Source organism: Heptranchias perlo, chromosome 10 (assembly GCF_035084215.1).
Source record: "Heptranchias perlo isolate sHepPer1 chromosome 10, sHepPer1.hap1, whole genome shotgun sequence".
NCBI lineage: Eukaryota > Metazoa > Chordata > Chondrichthyes > Hexanchiformes > Hexanchidae > Heptranchias > Heptranchias perlo.
Window position 1 is genome coordinate 24162860 of NC_090334.1, and position 18390 is coordinate 24181249.

Consider the following 18390-nt stretch of genomic DNA (forward strand, 5'->3'; position numbering starts at 1 on the left):
CAAAGTCTGTGGTAAATATTTCACTACCTCTCATTGACATCCCACCCTTTAATCAGCATAGTCAATTGCTGTTGAGATTAAGTTTGATTTCCTGGGATAGGTGTGGGAAGAACGAAGAGAGATACTTAAATTGGATATTGCTCTCATCTGGAATTGATCTTTACACTGCTACCAGTTGATGCAAGATTTGGATGTAGAAAGACAATTTTTCAAAATTATTTCATTGTAAGTGGAGAAATGTGTGAAGTGCAGGTACTTTGAGAGCTGCAGCAAAACTTATATCAAATAATAAACTGTCAGATTTATCAATAAAACTACTTGCAAGTTTTTGAAAAAATGCTTCTATGAACTATAGATTTGACATTTTTAGACATCTCTGAAACTCAATATGGAATGGATGTTTTAGTGTAGGCGCAAATAACACAACTGATTGATTAACTCCTGTGAGTGTTTTCTTTCTAATTCTCCCATTAGACTATGACAATGATGAGATCTTGACATATGAAGAAATGTCACTATATCACCAACCTGCAAGCAGGAAGCGGCCAATTGTTTTGATTGGCCCACCAAACTGTGGTCAGAATGAACTGCGGCAGAAACTGATGGAAAGAGAGGCTGATCGTTTTGCTCCAGCAGTACCTCGTAAGTTAACTGGACTAACTTGTTTTAACTGTTTTGAACAGTACGATTTCTATAAAACTCATATCCTTGCATTTGTAGATACAACACGTTCCATGAGAGATAATGAAGTGAATGGCCGTGATTACCTCTTTGTGTCACGCCAATTTTTTGAAGCCGACATGGCAACCAACAAATTCATTGAACATGGAGAATATGAAAAGAATCTGTATGGCACCAGTATCGATTCGGTACGACAGGTGATCAACTCTGGCAAAATATGCCTGTTAAATTTACGCACACAGGTAAGCAGGCAAGAGTACAAGTTACTTCCGTCCAGCAAGAAATTTGTGCTCATTGTAATTTGTTCATTACTTATTTCTAAGAATCTTTAAAATCAATTTTTATTTTTTAAGAAACATTTTTTGGGGGTGTTTTTTTCAGTTTTTATCTTTAATATCAAAAACCAAAAGAAAAAAAAGTCCAAAAAATTATGGACAATTCAGTGAAAATCTGTTTTTATTTTGAACAGTAATGCTGATGGGGTCAGGACCAGGCCTTGTGGTAGTAGTCCACGTAGGGTTAACGACGCAGGAAAAAATAATATTGGGACATTAAAAAGCACAAGGGGTTGCCTCAAAACCCAAAGATAGGGGATGCAAAGTAGTGTTCTCTGATATACTTCCAGTGTTGAGGAAGGGAGAGGAAATCAATAATTAAGGAGGTAAATAAATATCTGGTAACTTGGTGGCAAAGCAGCAATGTTACTTACCTTCATAAATATCCGGAAGCATGACGAGATTAAAAAGAACTGGTACAGGAGCAACTGCACCTTAATCAAATAGGAATAAAAAGACCTGCAAGGAATATTGTGGCAGCAACTGAAAATCATTTAAACTAGGTAGGTGGGGGGAGAACAGGGAGATATCCATATCCCAGATGAAATGTATCAGGGTAGAAGGTAGTCAACATCTCCATGTGGACACAGTAAGCTGGAGAGATGCAAATCTACAAGATGGCAGGAAAAAGCTGAGACTGAAGAGACAGGAGAGAAGATTTTTAAAAAAGAAAGACTTACATTTATATAGTGCCTTTCACGACCTCGGGATGTCCCAAAGCACTTTACGACCAATGAAGTACTTTGAAAGTGTAGTCACTGTTGTAATGTAAGAAACTCAGCAGCCAATTTGGACGCAGCAGCATCCCACATAGAGAAATATGATAACGGCCAGATAATCTGTTTTTGTGATGTTGGTTGAGGGATAAATATTGGCCAGGACACTGGGGAGAACTACCCTGCTCTTCTCCAAATAGTGCCATGGAATCTTTCACATCCACCTGAGGGCGGAAAGGGCCTCGGTTTAACGTCTCATCCGAAAGACAGCACCTCCAACAATGTTGCAGTCCGTCTGTACTGTACTGGAGTTTCAGCCTAGATTTCGTGTTTAAGTTTCCAAACTGGGAAATGTAACAGTAAAAAAAAATCTTTTAGTTCTACAACAAGCAGGAGGACTTTCTGAAGAGGTGAGGTTAAAAGATGCAAATGAGCTTGAAACTGATGCAGAGTGCAAGGTAGTAAATATTCTGAATGATTACTTCCTCAAGGTATTTACAAGGGAAGATATGAACAACATTCCCTCGCTCAAAGAAGAGCAAAAAGGCAAAATTCAAGATTTCGATATAAATGAGATTGATTGTCCAGTACAAGCTGAAAGGGCTTAAAACAAATAATTCATCAGAGTTGCATGGTATTTATCCCAGAGTGTTGAGAGAGACTGGCGAAAAGGTTGGCAAAGTAGTGACAATCATTATGAGGGAGTCAATGGACACCGGAGAAGTACCAGTAGTTTGAAAACAAGTTAATGTGGTGCCCATATTCGGGGCAACGCAGATGCCGACAACTACAGACCCATAAGTTTTCCTTCAATTCTATGTAAAATAATGGAATTGATACCTGGAACAAACTTGAAATGCTACAAGGTCGATTCTTTGCGCTAGGGTCTGAGTTATGAGGAAAGGCTGGAGAGACTAATGCTTTGTAGCCTGGGAGAGAGGTGGCCTTAAAGGTATGCAAGATAGTAAATGGTACAAAAATAAGATTAATTCTGAATACAACTTTAAATTAAACAGTCGGAGTAGGACAAGTGGGCACTGGTTCAAACTTGTGGAAGATAACTTTAGGACTAATATCAGGAGGTTCCTCGTGCAGAGAGTAATGAATATTTAGAATGGGCTACCTAGGAAAATGGTGGAGACAAGAACCCTGGAATCATTTAAGAAACAATTAGATGCAGCAGTGGTGGGAGTATTGGGTTGTCTGGATTGTTGTATTAAGATGGGCCAAATGGCCTTCCTCATCCGTCTTGTGATCGCCGAACCTCAAGAAAACAAGTAGGAGACTACCAAAGACAGTTAAGCTAACTGACAACCTACAATTATCCTAAATATGTTTATTTTGTTCCACATTTGTTAACCTGCATTTCACATCATGTCACGTTGAAACAGAAAATAGGAGCAAGAGTAGGCCATTCGGCCCTTCGGGCCTGCTCCGCCATTCAAAATGATCATGGCTGATAGTCTAACTCAGTACCCTGTTCCTGATTTTTTTTTTTCCCCATATCCCTTGATCCCTTTAGCATTAAGAAATATATCTTATCTCCTTCTTGAATACATCTAATGACTTGGCCTCCACTGCTTTCTGTGGTAGAGAATTCCACAGGTTCACCACCCTCTGAGTGAAGAAATTTCTCCTCATCTTGGTTCTAAATGGCATACCCCGTATCCTGAGACTGTGACCCCTGGTTATGGACTCCCCAGCCATCGGGAACATCCTCCCTGCATCTAGTCTGTCCAGTCCTGTTAGAATTTTATATGTTTCGATGAGATCCCCTCTCATTCTTCTAAACTCTAGTGAATATAGACCTAGTCGACCCATACATCAGTCCTGCCATCCCAGGAATCAGTCTGGTAAACCTTCGTTGCACTCCCTCCATGGCAAGGACATCCTTCCTCAGATAAGGAGACCAAAACTGCACACAATACTCCAGATATGGTCTCACCAAGGCTCTATGTAACTGCAGTAAGACATCCCTGCTCCTGTACTCAAATCCTCTTGCAATGAAGGCCAACATACCATTCGCCTTCCTAACTGCTTGCTGCACCTGAATGCTCGCTTTCAGCGACTGGTGTACAAGGACACCCAGGTCTCGTTGCACCTCCCCTTTTCCCAATCTATCATCATTCAGATAATAATCTGCCTTTCTGTTTTTACAACCAAAGTGGATAACCTCACATTTTTCCACGTTATACTGCATCTGCCATGTTCTTGCCCACTCACCCAACTTGTCTAAATCACATTGGGGCCTCTTTGCATCCTCCTCACAGCTCACATTCCACCCCAGCTTTGTGTCGTCTGCAAACTTGGAAATGTTACATTTAGTTCCCTCATCCAAATCATTGATATATATTGCGAATAGCTGGTGCCCAAGCACTGATCCCTGCGGCACCCCACTAGTCACTGCCTGCCACCCGGAAAAAGACCCGTTTATTCCTACTCTGTTTCCTGTCTGTCAACCAATTCTCAATCCATGCCACTATATTCCCCCCAATCCCATGTGCTTTAATTTTGCACACTAACCTCTTGTGTGGGACCTTATCAAAAGCCTTCTGAAAATCCAAACACACTGCATCCACTGGTTCTCTCCTATCTATTCTACTAGTTATATCCTCAAAAAACTCCAGTAGATTTGTTAAGCATGATTTCCTTTTCATAAACCCATGCTGACTTTGTCCAATCCCGTTAATGCCTTCCAAGAGTTCTGTTACCACATCTTTTATAATAGACTCTAGCATTTTCCCCACTACTGATGTTAGGCTAACTGGTCTGTAATTCCCTGTGTTTTCGCTCCCTTTTTTAAATAGAGGGGTTACATTTGCCACCCTCCAATCTGTAGGAACTGTTCCAGAGTCGATAGAATTTTGGAAGATGGTCACCAATGCATCCACTATTTCCAGGGCCACTTCCTTTAGCACTCTGAGATGTAGATTATCAGGCCATGGGAATTTGTCAGCCTTTAGCCCCATTAGTTTCCCTAGCACTTTTTTTTTACTAATACTGGTTTCCTTCAGTTCCTCCCTCTCACTGGACCCTTGGTTCCCTAACATTTCTGGCAGATTATTTGTGTCCTCCTTTGTGAAGACAGAACAAAAGTATGTGTTTAATTGTTCTGCCATTTCTTGGTTCCCCATTATAATTTCCCCCATTTCTGACTGTAAGGGACCTACATTTGTCTTCACTCATCTTTTTCTCTTGACATATTTATAGAAGCTTTTACAGTCAGTTTTTATGTTCCCTGCTAGTTTACTCTCATACTCTCTTTTTCCCCTCTTAATCAATCTCTTTGTCCTCCTTTGCTGAATTCTAAACTGCTCCCAATCCACGGGCTTGCCACTTTTTCTGGCAATTTTATATGCCTCCTCTTTGGATCGAATACTATCCCTAATTTCTTTTGTAAACCACGGTTGAACCACCTTTCCTGTTTTATTTTTGCGCCAGATAGGAATGAATAATTGTTGTAATTCCTGCACACGTTCTTTAAATATTAGCCATTGACTATCCACCAATCATCCCTTTTAGTAAAGTTCCCCAATCTATCATAGACAACTCGCACCTCATACTTTCGTAATTTCCTTTATTTAGATTCATGACCCTAGTTTCGGATTCAACTACTTCACTTTCCATCTTAATGAGGAATTCTATCATGTTATGGTCGCTCTTCCCTAAGGGACCCCGCACAACAAGATTGTTAATTAATCCTTTCTCATTGCACAATACCCGGTCTAGGATCACCTGTTCTCCAGTTGGTTCCTCAACGTATTGGTCTAGAAAGCCATCATGTACACACTCCAGGAATTCCTCCCCCACAGTATTATTGCTCGTTTGGTTTGACCAATCTATATGTATATTAAAGTCACCCATGATTATAGTTGTACCCTTCTTGCTTGCGTCTCTGATTTCCTGTTTAATGCCCTCCCCTACATCTCCACTACTGTTTGGGGACCTATGGACAACCCCTACCAACGTTTTCTGCCCCATGGTGTTTCTTAGCTCCACCCACACAGATTCCACATCGTGATTTTCCAAGCCAATATCCTTCCTCACTATTGCATTGATTTCCTCCTTTACTAACAACGCTACCCCACCTCCTTTCCCTTTTTGCCTGTCCTTCCTAAATATTGAATACCCCTGGATGTTCAGTTCCCATCCTTGGTCACCCTGCAGCCATGTCTCCGTAATCACAACTATATCATAACCGTTAATATCTTTCTGTGCTGTTAATTCATCTAGCTTATTGCGAATGCTCTGCGCATTAAGACACAATGCCTTTAGACTTGTCTTTAAGATTGCTAGTCATCTTAGTTTTATTTTGCGCTATGGCCCTATTTGTTTCTCGCCCTTGTTTTCTCTGCCTTCCACTATTGCTGCTTCCCTTTCTGTCTTTTGTTTCTATCCTTGTTTCCCCCTCCTCTGTCTCCGTGCTCAGGTTCCCATCCCCCTGCCATTCTAGTTTAAACCTTCCCCGACAGCACTAGCAAACACCCCCGTGAGGACTTTGGTCCCGGTCCTGCTCCGGTGTAACCCGTCCCGCTTGTCCAGGTCCCACCTTCCCCAATGTCCCAGGAATCTAAATCCCTCCCTCCTACACCATCCCTGCAGCCTTGCATTCATCTGGTCCATTCTCCTGTTCCTATACTCACCAGCACGTGGCACTGGTAGTAATCCTGAGATCATTACCTTTTGAGATCATGCTTTTTAATTTATCTCCTAACTCCTTAAATTCACCTTGCAGGACCTCATCCCTTTCTTTACCTATGTTGTTGGTACCGATATGGACCACGACTACTGGCTGTTCACCCTCCCCCCTCCAGAATGCCCTGCAGCCGCTCCGTGACATCCTTGACCCTAGCACCAGGGAGGCAACATACCATCCTGGAGTCACGTTTGTGGCCGCAGAAACGCCTATCTGTTCCCCTTACAATTGAATCCCCTATCACTATAGTCACATCGTGTTTCCTGCAGTTTCTTTAAGACAATGCATTCTGTACAAATAATAGTTGTTACTAACAGTAAGAGCTGAACATTAAAATAGTTTGCACATCTGGTACTTCAATACTTCTGGAATAAAGAAACTTTAATATGTTTTTACAAAAATGTTTCATATCAATTATTTCAGCGCAAGAACCATTTGAACCCAAATGTCCATACTTTTATGTTTAATTTTGCTTTAATGTGTCTTGTCATTTGTAAGATGTGTCTGTTTTGTTAATAAAGCATTTTTTTTTAGGACATTGAAATCTTAAGTCATTAATTGCTGATTTAATTGCTTTTATGAAAAGAAAATAAGCTGAGCCTATAAAAACTGCAGTTTAGGATATTATTTTTGTGGTCATAAGGCTTACAACAAAACTGGGGAAAAATAATCGAAAAAAAATGATGGGAGTGACAGTAGATTATTAATTCTCATAACTGTAGATGTTACAAAGAACACACAGTAACCAGCGGCATCATTCAAGGTTGGAACACATGAGTTTGATCAACATTTATTTGTAACCCACTAGAACAGGGTTACAAACTAGGGCCCACAAGTTATAGGCCGCCCATGAAGATTATGTGACTCGCTATTTTGCAGTCCTTTCCTGAAACAGAGCGCAAAGTTTAAACAGTAACACCAAATTGGTTTGGTTTCAACAGTTGGTTTGAAACTTAGCATGGGGTGGTGTCCCGTTTATGTGCACTCCTTTAATTTGGTCTTTTGCATTGTAGTTTTCTATATGTGACCCACTGGGTTACATGGTATGCAACTAAGTGGCCCTGTAGATAAAAATATTCCAGAACCTTACAAGTTGGAACCCCTGAAATGTGTTGCAGCTTTGTAATCCACAGACAGCCATCTGTTGTTCATTATCTAAATTTGTAATCCATGTGAGAAATCTGATCGCAATTATTAACATAAGCCCTCAAGCTTAGACCAAATTAATTTGAGCACCTCTGCTGCTGTTATGGTTCCTGTATTTAAAAATTAAATAATGCAATGCATAAGTACAGCACTTGTAATTGTGGGATACTGCTGTGCTCTGTTTGGAACTGGAGAGCACTTCTACAGTTAGCTCTCTTCAATACAAGATTGCAGGGCACAGCACAACTAATTGCCTCATTTACATTTATTGAGTCTCAGTGAAATAGAAAATCTCTGAAGTATACATTTTCGCTTAACAACTAAGGAATAAATTAGTATGAAATGGCATTAACTAATTTGTCCTAAAGAAATAGCATCTATCAACGGCTATTCAGAATTTTCATAAATTTTTCTCATTGCTATATTTTTTATTCCCTAGTCTTTGAGGATTCTGCGCAATTCAGATTTAAAACCTTACATAATCTTCATTGCACCACCATCCCAGGAGAGACTGCGTGCAATGCTGACCAAAGAGGGGAAGAATCCTAAGGTAATATTTTTGTACCTTTAGTGTTTTTGAGAAATCACTGCAGTCATAAGACTAAGTTTAAACAGGGCATGGTGTATACTTATTTAGAGAATGTAGTTTCACGATCTACGAGTTTAATTCAAAAACTAGGAACCGGGAGTAACATTACTTTTTGTGTCTCCTGTTCCTCGTATTTGGTGATAATTTTCTTGGACTTTTCTATTATACACTATTGTATCGTGACACATACACAAACGCTTTCACTTCATAAAATATTGCCGTCTTTAAAAGTTGTCTTTCATTACTTTGACCTTTTACCGTTCATTAAGTACTTTTGGTCCCAGTTTCCATTTCACTGCTTTTGTTTCTTCTTGCCTCATTTGTCAACTGAATATGATATTCGTATCCATAAACCACACATTCAGGATGTGTTTCATAAAATTCCCATAATGCACAAGTTGCAAATATAACAGTGAAGTGTCTATAAAAGCAAATGAAGTGTTGAAATACTGGCTGTCATCTCTTTACAGTCGGTGGCCCGTTATTTCCCATCTAATGTGCAGTACTAAGGTTATAGATCAGGCCTTTGATCTTCCATTTGCCACAATACTCCTGCAGCTGTGGATCTGCTCAACCATTTTTTCACCTCCACCTTTGCCCTTTTCCTCATTAAAACCTTGACTAGGTGACAGCCTTGGCTCAGAGGTAGCACTCTCACCTCTGACTCAGAAGATCATAAATTCAACCCCCATTTCAGAGACTTGAGCGCATAATTTAGGCTAATGTTCAGTGCAGTACTGAAGGAGTGCTGCATTTTTGCGAATGTCGTCTTTTGGCTAAGACATGAAACCGAGTCCCCGTCTGCCTTCCCAGGTGGATGTGAAAGATCCCATGGCAATATTCGAAGAGCAGTGGAGTTCTCCCAGTGTCCTGGCCAACATTTATCCCTCAACCAACAGCACTAAAACAGATTACCTAGTCATTTATTCCATTGCTGTATGCAAATTGGCTGCTGCGTTTCCTTACATTACACTTCAAAACTACTTAATTGGCAATGAAGTGCTTTTGAACAGCCTGAGGCTGCGAAAGGCGCCATATAAATGCAATTTCTTTTTTCTTGCTATTTCTCCCACCCTATTCATTCTCCCTGGTATGGCCCTCATCTTTAATGCCAAGGGGTGCAGGCTTGAGCGAATCTAATGCACAACTGGTGTAGCAATCTATCAGCAGACCTGGTTGGACCACATCAAGTGCAACCGGGCCTCACCTTTTCTCTGCCAAAACCGCCCACTACTGCAGGATCATCCTGGAGAGCAAAGATAACCCTCTGCTTCTTTTCTCCACTACCAATCATCTCCTTAAACCCCTCTCCCCTACCTCCTCCACTCTCACGTCCAACAACAATGCGAGGAGATCATGGACTTCCTTGTCACTGAGATCATCCGTTCAGTTGGGTCTCCCCCTTTTGCTTGCCCACCCAGGCCCGAAGCCCACATCTTTCTCTTGTTTCTCTCCTATCTGTCCTCAAGCCCTCTTGGAGCTCATCTTATCCATGAGACACATTTCTTGCTCCCTTGACCCCATTTGCACTAAACTGCTGACCACCCAACCTCCCTTCTTGACCCCATGCTAGCTGACATTGTAAGTAGTTCCCTCTCCTTGGATACTGTCCCCTTCCCTTTCAAAACTGCCGTCATCAACCCCCTCATCGAAAATCCACCCTTAGTCTCTTTTGTCCTTGCAAAAAACCATCTCTTCTCCAACCTCCCTTTCCTCTCAAGTCCTTGAACATTGTCACTACCCAAATCCATGCGTATCCTCCCCGCAATTCCATATTTGAATCTCTCCAATCAGGTTTCCACCCTTTCAGCGCTGAAACAGACCTAATAATAGGAACAAATAACTTCCTGTGACACCATGCGACTGACGAATGGTGCATTTTTCCTCCTAGCCCTCCCTTCAGCCTCTGATGTGATCGACCACACCATCCTCCTGCAACACATGTACTCCATGGTCCAGCTTTGTGGGACTGCCCTGGCTTGGTTCCACTCTTGCCTATCCAATCGTAGCCAGAGCATCTCTTCAGTAATTGTTTCTCTTCCTGCCCCCACCCCGTACGTTACTTCTGGAGTACTCGACGGTTCTATCCTTGGCCCTCTCCTGTACATACTGCCGCTTGGCAATGACATCTGAAGACATGGGGTCAGCCTCCACATGAATGCTGATACAGCTCTACCTCTCCACTACCTCTCTTGAATTGCCTACAGCCTCTGTGTTGTCAGAAGACTTATCCGACATTTCGTCTTGGATGAGCCTCAATTTCCTCCATTTGAACATTGGGAAGACCAAAGCTATTGTCTTTGGACTATGTCACTAACTCCGTAGCTTTGCCATCGATTTCATACCCCTCCCTGGCCAGTGTCTGATATTGAACCAAACTGCGCTCAACCTTAGCTTCCTACTCGACCCTGATCTGAGCTTTTCCACTGCCTCAGTCCATCTGCTGCTGAAATTCTCTTCCATGCCGTAACCACCTCCAGACACGACTATTCCAATGCTTTCCTGGCTGTTCTCGCGTCCTCCACACTGTATAAACTCAGCATCCGTTTTTCTCTGATTACGCCTCTATGAAGTGTCTTTGGATGTTTTTATGTTAAAGGTGCATTTAAATGCAAGTTCTTGTTATCCAGATGATGACAGCTGCTGCCAAGCCAAAAACTGAATAAAACAACTTCATAATCTTAACAGCTCATTACTCTTTTTTAAAAAAAAGAGTAAATATCTTAGACTTCGGATGAGTGTTAGAAATTGTAATAATAGTTTGGCTGTTCTTCCTTTCTCTGCAGGCATTTCTGAGTGATTGTTATTCACTTTTAATTTTTATTGGGCATGTTTAGAAATTCAGACTGCGTGTATGATGATTGGAACTTGTCGTTCATCTGTATTCAATCCTCCTGCATGTGCAGTGAAACCCCCATTGTTTACGTTCCAATTACCCACCTTCTGATTATCTGCCGGAGGTTTTGTGGAACAAAACATTGCATGAGCTGTTGTCTCATTGCACAGTGCACTTAGAGCAATCTCCTCATGTCTGACATAAGTCAACCTTATAGCCTAAGATAGATTTAAATTCACTTCATTAGTATAGAACTTCATTGCTGTGCCATGCATGCAAATCCAAAATGTGTGGGCTGTCGATTATCACTGGGGAGAGAGGGGAGGTTCCACTGTATGTCTAAAACTTTATATTGTTTAAATGCTGAGATGGACCATTCGGAATTTGAGTCAAATTTTTGCAAATTAATTAACACCTTTTCTGTGGAGAAAGCTTTAATCAACTTCAGTTTAGAGATTGTGAGACATGCTGATCTTTCAATTATTTAGGTAGAGGGAGTGTTATCCAGTCTCAGATCCTGCCGTTTTTATGGGGTAGTATATTGAGAATACTTTATTTAGGATGACCAAATGTATTATACTTTGTACTACAGCTGTGTTTTCAATATGCTTTATTATTTTTAATTCCACTCCTTTGGGTATCTCTTGCTCTTTTGATGGGTTGATAATTCCATGACTCCCCATATAGGGATTCCTGTTGTCCGCTATCGTCAGGAATGTGCAGAGCAGACTAGGCACTTTGCCAGACAGAAGGACAACTAATGCACCAGTCACAATAGGTCACTTTCATGTACCTTGCAGACAGTTCAACAAGATTTCTTGAAACGTGTTTCCTGCACGCCCATGCTTTTTGGAAGAGTGCAATGGATACCAAGCAAATAGGAGCTAAAATGTGAGGAAAAGGACAAGACCTGTGATAAATATGTAGATATATTTAAAAAGTGTATGTCTGTACATGGTTTCTGTCAACTTTTATCATTATTTAGGTAGAGGGAGTGTTATCCAGTCTCAGATCCTGCCGTTTTGTATGGCCATATTTATAATGGAACGTAATCCTGTCATGCTGTAATTGCACCCTCCTGCCTGTGGTAGTGCTACAAGAATTTAAAATGGGAACTGAATGACATGTCTTCTTCCCTCTTGCCCTGCTTCACCTGAAGGCTGCACTTGGTCTGGACTCCTGGGGTGGCGGTGGAGGGGTGGCATGGGAGATCCACAGCACTATGCAGTTATACAATTATTATTTTTATTACCAGAATGTTGAATCCAGGTGGGGTAAAATGGATCCCAAGTGTACTTGTCCTGATATTTTACATCACAACATAGTTAAAAATGAGAAAAGCCACACAGCCCATCTTGGTTCATACATCCATGATGCATTGTTTGCACACACAAAGTGAAAATTGTTGATAACTGTCCTGATCGCATCATTTATGTAGTACAGTGATGAAAATTAAACTCTTGTCCCAGGTTCGATATCCAATTTGATCTGTATTAGCTGATCTCAGCCAAGGACAACAGTAGGGGTACTACGATTGGCATCCCTCAGCTGGGCAGGGGGGGAAATCAGCCAGGGTTCTCCTTCCTCAACGCAATCTAGCATCCCCTGCTAGAAAATGTGCGTATACTATATGGGGTAAGGGCAGAATCAAATTCAGCTGTCGGCTTCAATGGTTGAATATCCAGCTGTCACTCACATGCCTCGATTAATACGTGAAGAATGGCCACTCGATTGAGGTTCTGAAGGGCTACGGTTCTTGTGGATCCACACCCCAGCCAGGAGTCAGAACATTCAGGAGAGAGGTGGGAAAGAAAATTCAGGGAGTTGGGGCGGGGGGGGGGGGGGGTGGTGGTGTAGGAAGAAATTAAATATTGGGTTCCATCTAAATTCACCTACTGTTTGTGTTTCTGTGAACCACATGAGCAGTGGACAGCTGATGAATTATGTTAATATTTTTCCTACAGAAATGTTCAGCATGCAAATTAAATTATCACTCAACTATATAGGATCATCATCGAATATGGTGCTTAGAAATATTTCTTAATTTGAGTGCCCTGTGCTATATTTTCTAAGATTGATTTTTTTTTTATATATCGATGTTAGAAAATATGTATTTTTTTATATATAGTGAAGATTTGATATTAAGTCTCTGATGCCTTCCTAAAAGGAAGGTTGCCTGTCTTATTGTGGCTGATATCCTTTCTGTTAACCAGCATCTCATGGAATAGTTCAACGTGTGGGCAGGTGCAAAGGGCCACAATTCAGCCACAAAAGAGTTGCATGCATCTAAGGAGACACTGCTTGGTTAGCAATGCTCTGAATGCACGGTCCATATGATAGACTGGAAGTGGTCTGGTTTTCCAGGGTCAGTTTCAAAAAAAGTTAGAATTCAAAATATTCAACAACGTACAACATCCACGCAATGCAGTGCACATGATCGCTGTTGGGTTACAGCACTTCCAGCTTCACATCACACAACCGTAAATTTGCAGAGTCCGACAAATCCATCAAAAGTTCCATCATATACTGAAAATAATTAATTTATCCTTCATTATCAGCTCTCTAAATCATTAAAGTTTTATCTGCTCCACATGACCAGAGGCTGCTCCCTTTAAACCTCGTTTCTGATTGCGAAGGTCTCTCTCGTAGCTTTAAGCCATGTGTTGCGCATGGTAATGTTTTGTGCATCGGTTGGTGCAGACATCTCTCTGAAGGGTGCGGTGTATGTGCGTGACTGCAGTTGCAGATGTCACACTGTTGGTCGGGGTCTAATCTGATCATAAGCACAAACCTTATGTAGCTGATCTGATTAGATCCCTGACCAACAGGAACTCCACCACCTGCAATCACACACATGCACTTCATAAATTTCCCACACAACTGCCACAGTAAAAATGGATGCAGTTGTATATCCGAACTCCAGGAGGGAAGGGGGAGTGCAGAGAGGAGAATATATTAAATGGATAATGGAAAATGATTCAGGGATAAAGATGTCCATTTAAAAAATGATGCACGTTTCAGTAATGGATCTATATAAATGGAAACACGACATGTTTCTGCAACACAAGATGGTGTCAGGGTGCTTCTCTTCATCAGATGAAATACTCAACAACTGTGAGGAGCCTACCTTATGGCTTGACCAAGAAACAGGGGGAAAAATTATCACAGGTGGTATGCAGCAGGATCGGTAGCTGCACTTGAGTGAACACATTTAACTTTCCATCAAGTGTCTCCCAGCAATTTCTAGTCTGCCCTTTAGTAAGCTAATGTAACATACCGCAAATAACCTTTAGCTTCGTCTGCTGCTTATGTAAATGCTGCAGATATTTCTGGACTGGACATTTTCATTTTTGTGTTGCAGCCTGAAGATCTACGGGACATCATAGAAAAGGCCAGGGAAATGGAGCAAAACTATGGTCACTATTTTGATGCAGCCATTGTTAATACAGACTTGGAAAAGGCATACCAGGAGTTAATTCGCCTCATAAACAAACTCGACACAGAGCCTCAGTGGGTTCCATCCACATGGCTTCGGTGAAAAACAAATCAAGTGACAAGTCCTCTTTCTAGCAGTTTGGCAGAAAGATATCGTTAATGGAAAACTCAGTGCGAAAAGAAAAATTAACAAAATATTTGACATTCCATTTTATACCAGCACTTGGCGGTAGAAATATTCATGTAATTACTATTAAGATAACTATTTATAATGTAAATATAGATGCACTTCTGACATTAGCTATCTTTGAATCACACTGTACATAACCCTGGGTCTAGGCTGTACTGATTTAACCTTTTAGGCGTGGTATTTTTGTATTTTTCGTTAGATTTCAACCTTGCTGGGGGACAGCTCAAGTCGAGCATTGTTCCAGAGTCTTTGTGAGGATTAAGTGTGCAGACGACAGAGTATATTTTTATGAAATAAAATAGAATTCACAAATTCCACCATATAGATTTTTATATTATAATAGATTTTGTTTCCTCATTCCTCCTAGCAGAAACACACTCTAGATTGGAGCGGTTCAGAGGCTTGCTCAGATGGAAGGCTTGATAGTTTAAGATTTTAAAAAAGGAAGGTGTTTGTGTGATCCTGATTTGTGCAGACTAATAAATTGTCTCATGATCAGAATGTTTGATCAAAGACTGGAATAGAATTATTGAATGTAACTACTGAACAGTAAAGCAGTAATTGGCACAATAGGCATCCCAAGCAGCTGCCTTTCAAAAAATAATCATCAAATGTGAATGTTTTAATTTAAAATAATATGTGCGAATCCTGTTGAAGTCTTTTCACACACAACTTTGATTAGTAATGTTGTTTTGTGTTTTTTTTTCTCTTTTTTGAGAATAATGTTTTTAAACACTGGAATTCCATGATGCTGTTTATAGCTGGAATTGGCTGAACAGTTTCCAAATGAATGATGTATGTTTCCTTAATTTTTGTCTATACTGCATTTTGTACAAATGATTTTTTTTCAGTATTAAACTAACAGTGCGGAGGCACTGGAGATGGTGCGCTTTTCCACCTTTGATGCTTACATGCTTGTATTAAAGTAAAGCAGCGTCTATGAAAGGTTGAACTAATGCAGACTACAGGGGCAAATGGGATATGAATTTTATGTATGGTGGGCAATAGAAAGACATCAGGACTTGTTGACATGCCAGATGACGTGCACAATCTTTGTGGCATCAATCAAGATAATTGGGCAGGCATTTGAATGTGGCATGTGCAAATGATGCAGATTTTAACATAAGGAATCCATCTATATTATGAGGGGTACAGTCTAAGCTTGCAATGTATCTGCATTATAGAAACTATTTTCAGAGCCTCAACTGCACCTGGAATATTGTAAAATTGTATTTGTAGATTTTCAATAAAACAAATCACTCCAAGCTGATGTCTGGTTACATTGTCACTTCCAGAGCTCACCAAGGTGACCTGCATTTTCAGTTTCCTGCAAAGATCAGAAAATCCATTTGTGGGAATACAGGCGTCTAGGGCTTAAATGTTTCAAATATAATTATTGATAATTGATAGGATTAGTAGCATTTTGAACATTAGCTGTCGACCAGAATGTTTATCATCAGTACAACAACTTGCATTTATATGGTGCCTTTAACGTAGTAAAACATCCCAAGGTACTTCACAGAGCGTTATCAAACAAAACTGAGCCACATAAGGAAGTATTAGGGCAGGTGACGAAAAGCTTGGTCAAAGAGGTAGGTTTTAAGGAGCGTCTTAAAGGAGAGAGAGGCGGAGAGGTTTAGCGAGGGAATTCCAGAGCTTAGCGCCCAGGCAGCTAAGGCACTGCCGACAGTGGTCGAACAATTAAAATCGGGGATGCGCAAGAGGCCAGAATTGGAGGAGCGCAGAGATCTCGGAGGGTTGTGGGACTGGAGGAGGTTACAGAGATAGGGAGGGGTGAAGCCATGGAGGGATTTGAAAACAAGGATGAGAATTTTAAAGTTGAGGCATTGTTGGATACCGATGTAAGTGAGAATGAGCGAGAACAGGGGTGATGGGAGAGCCTCCATTCCTTAAAATGCAGAAGCACCAAATAACCAATCCCTTCGGTTAAAGAAACAAATTGTTAAATAAAAAATCGCAAGCCACAATCTGCAAAGAACTCTGCCTAAATATCATCATCACTTCTTAAATTTTTTGTTGGAATTCAAAAAAATTATTTGCAACTCTACAGGGAAATTAGTCAATGAATTTAGGCTGCTTGGTATTGCAGAATGTTAATATTGTGTTTGTGTTATAAAACTATTAGGCATGATATGTGATTAGTTCTGTTTGTGATTTGTGCATACTGATTCTGTGCTGCAAACTCACATACAGTATAACTTCATTATAATGTTTTAATGATCCCCAATGGCAAGATCCAATTTTTTTTCCAATGTAAATCAGCCCTACTACAACGAACACTTAAGCATGATCTATCCGGACCAACCCGGATACAATGATGGTATTCAAGCAGAGGCTAATTGAAAGGTAGCCTATTGTAGTGCGAATCCTGCATAACGTATGCATTCCATGAATGAAACTCGCAAGCCACAATCTGCAAAGAACTCTGCTTAACAAAGAGCACCGTTTGGGCCAACAATGGAAAAGCCAAGTCTGCTTTCCTCAAGGTTGAAATGCCGTTCCAGAGAAAACAAATCCATACTGCGATTCATGAAGATCTTCTTGAAACAGTTGGTTTAAAACAGCCAGAGACAGTAACATTCCAATGTTGGGTGATGTGTTGATGTGCAAATGCCGAAAAATGTATCAGTTATTACCTGGAACTTAAGGATCTTTTTGGACTGGTTAATAAGATAGAGACAGTGTAATATGAAGACACTATAGTTTTTTTAACAGAATAAAATGATGTTCAATTCAAGTTAGTTATTTATTCATTTTTCTGATGCAGCAAATTGCCAAACCGTACTGGAGTGAACATCCTAATATAATCGTTTCTGCTGGTCCTGAAGGGGTTTGTCATAGTGAAGTTCTTCTGTACTTCTGCTTTGAACTTAAAGTGGGAGGAAGGGAAAGAAATAAACCAGTGCTTGATGTATTGTTGTTTGTAAATTACAAAGCACGTTCAGCATAAAAACAGGCCATTCGGCCCAACTGGTCTGTTAGTGTCTATACTCCGCATGAGCTCTTCCCACTCTAATTACCTCATCCTCTCATGTCCCCATGTCATTCTATTCTGTACTCCCTCATGTATGCGTCAAGCCTCCCCGTAAATATGTCAGCCTGCTTTTAAATAATATCAATTAAAACATTTCAAAATGTTAATTAACACAAGCCCAAAAGATGCAAAATTTAAGTTTGAAGATGCAATCCATTTAGAATCCTTATTTTCACTATTTGCACACTATCCTGTCAGTTGTTCACTTGCTACCATAAAGATTGAAAATTCCAACCATTGACAGCTGCCCTTCATCCGACAGCTGTTGTATCCCCATCAACACAAGGTTGTGCCCTAATTTTGTGTTTTTTTTCTCTTCTGCCATGCCCCTATTGGTGCAGTATTCTTTCACCTCTTCAATTCAATTACAGCCCCAGCAGGAGCACTATTAGCCATTTAGGGCCCCCCACATGGAATTGGTTTGGTGAGCCCCTCAGCTCTCCATTTCAGATTCAAATTCTGGATATGAATTATCTTGAAATTCAGTGCAACTGATACTAATTTCTAATTTAATGGCCTTTGGACATAAGGACACTGATTCAAAGTTAGGCAGTAGTGCAGTAAGAGGGTGCTCATTGATGTCTGAAGTTAATATGGGAAAATTCACGCGCTGTTATTAGTAAATAACCCAGCAATTTGTGGAGAGAAAGAGATGCATTGTGAGTTGCAAATCGCCATAAATTTCTCTGCCGTTAGCCTCGCAAAAACGGG

The 18390-nt window shown here is 40.6% G+C and overlaps 1 protein-coding gene across 2 annotated transcripts in view; it reads left to right on the forward strand.

The window, feature by feature from the left end:
• Positions 1 to 15889, forward strand: part of pals1a (protein associated with LIN7 1, MAGUK p55 family member a) — a 92623-nt gene extending 76734 nt beyond the window's left edge. For both annotated transcript variants that reach the window (XM_067991343.1, XM_067991342.1), the window contains 4 exons: positions 475 to 642; positions 721 to 923; positions 8014 to 8124; positions 14361 to 15889. In XM_067991343.1, coding sequence (XP_067847444.1) covers positions 475 to 642; positions 721 to 923; positions 8014 to 8124; positions 14361 to 14537 — 659 coding nt within the window. In that variant the 3' untranslated portion in view covers positions 14538 to 15889. The remainder of the gene's footprint in view (positions 1 to 474; positions 643 to 720; positions 924 to 8013; positions 8125 to 14360) is intronic.
• The last annotated feature ends 2501 nt before the right edge of the window (positions 15890 to 18390 follow it).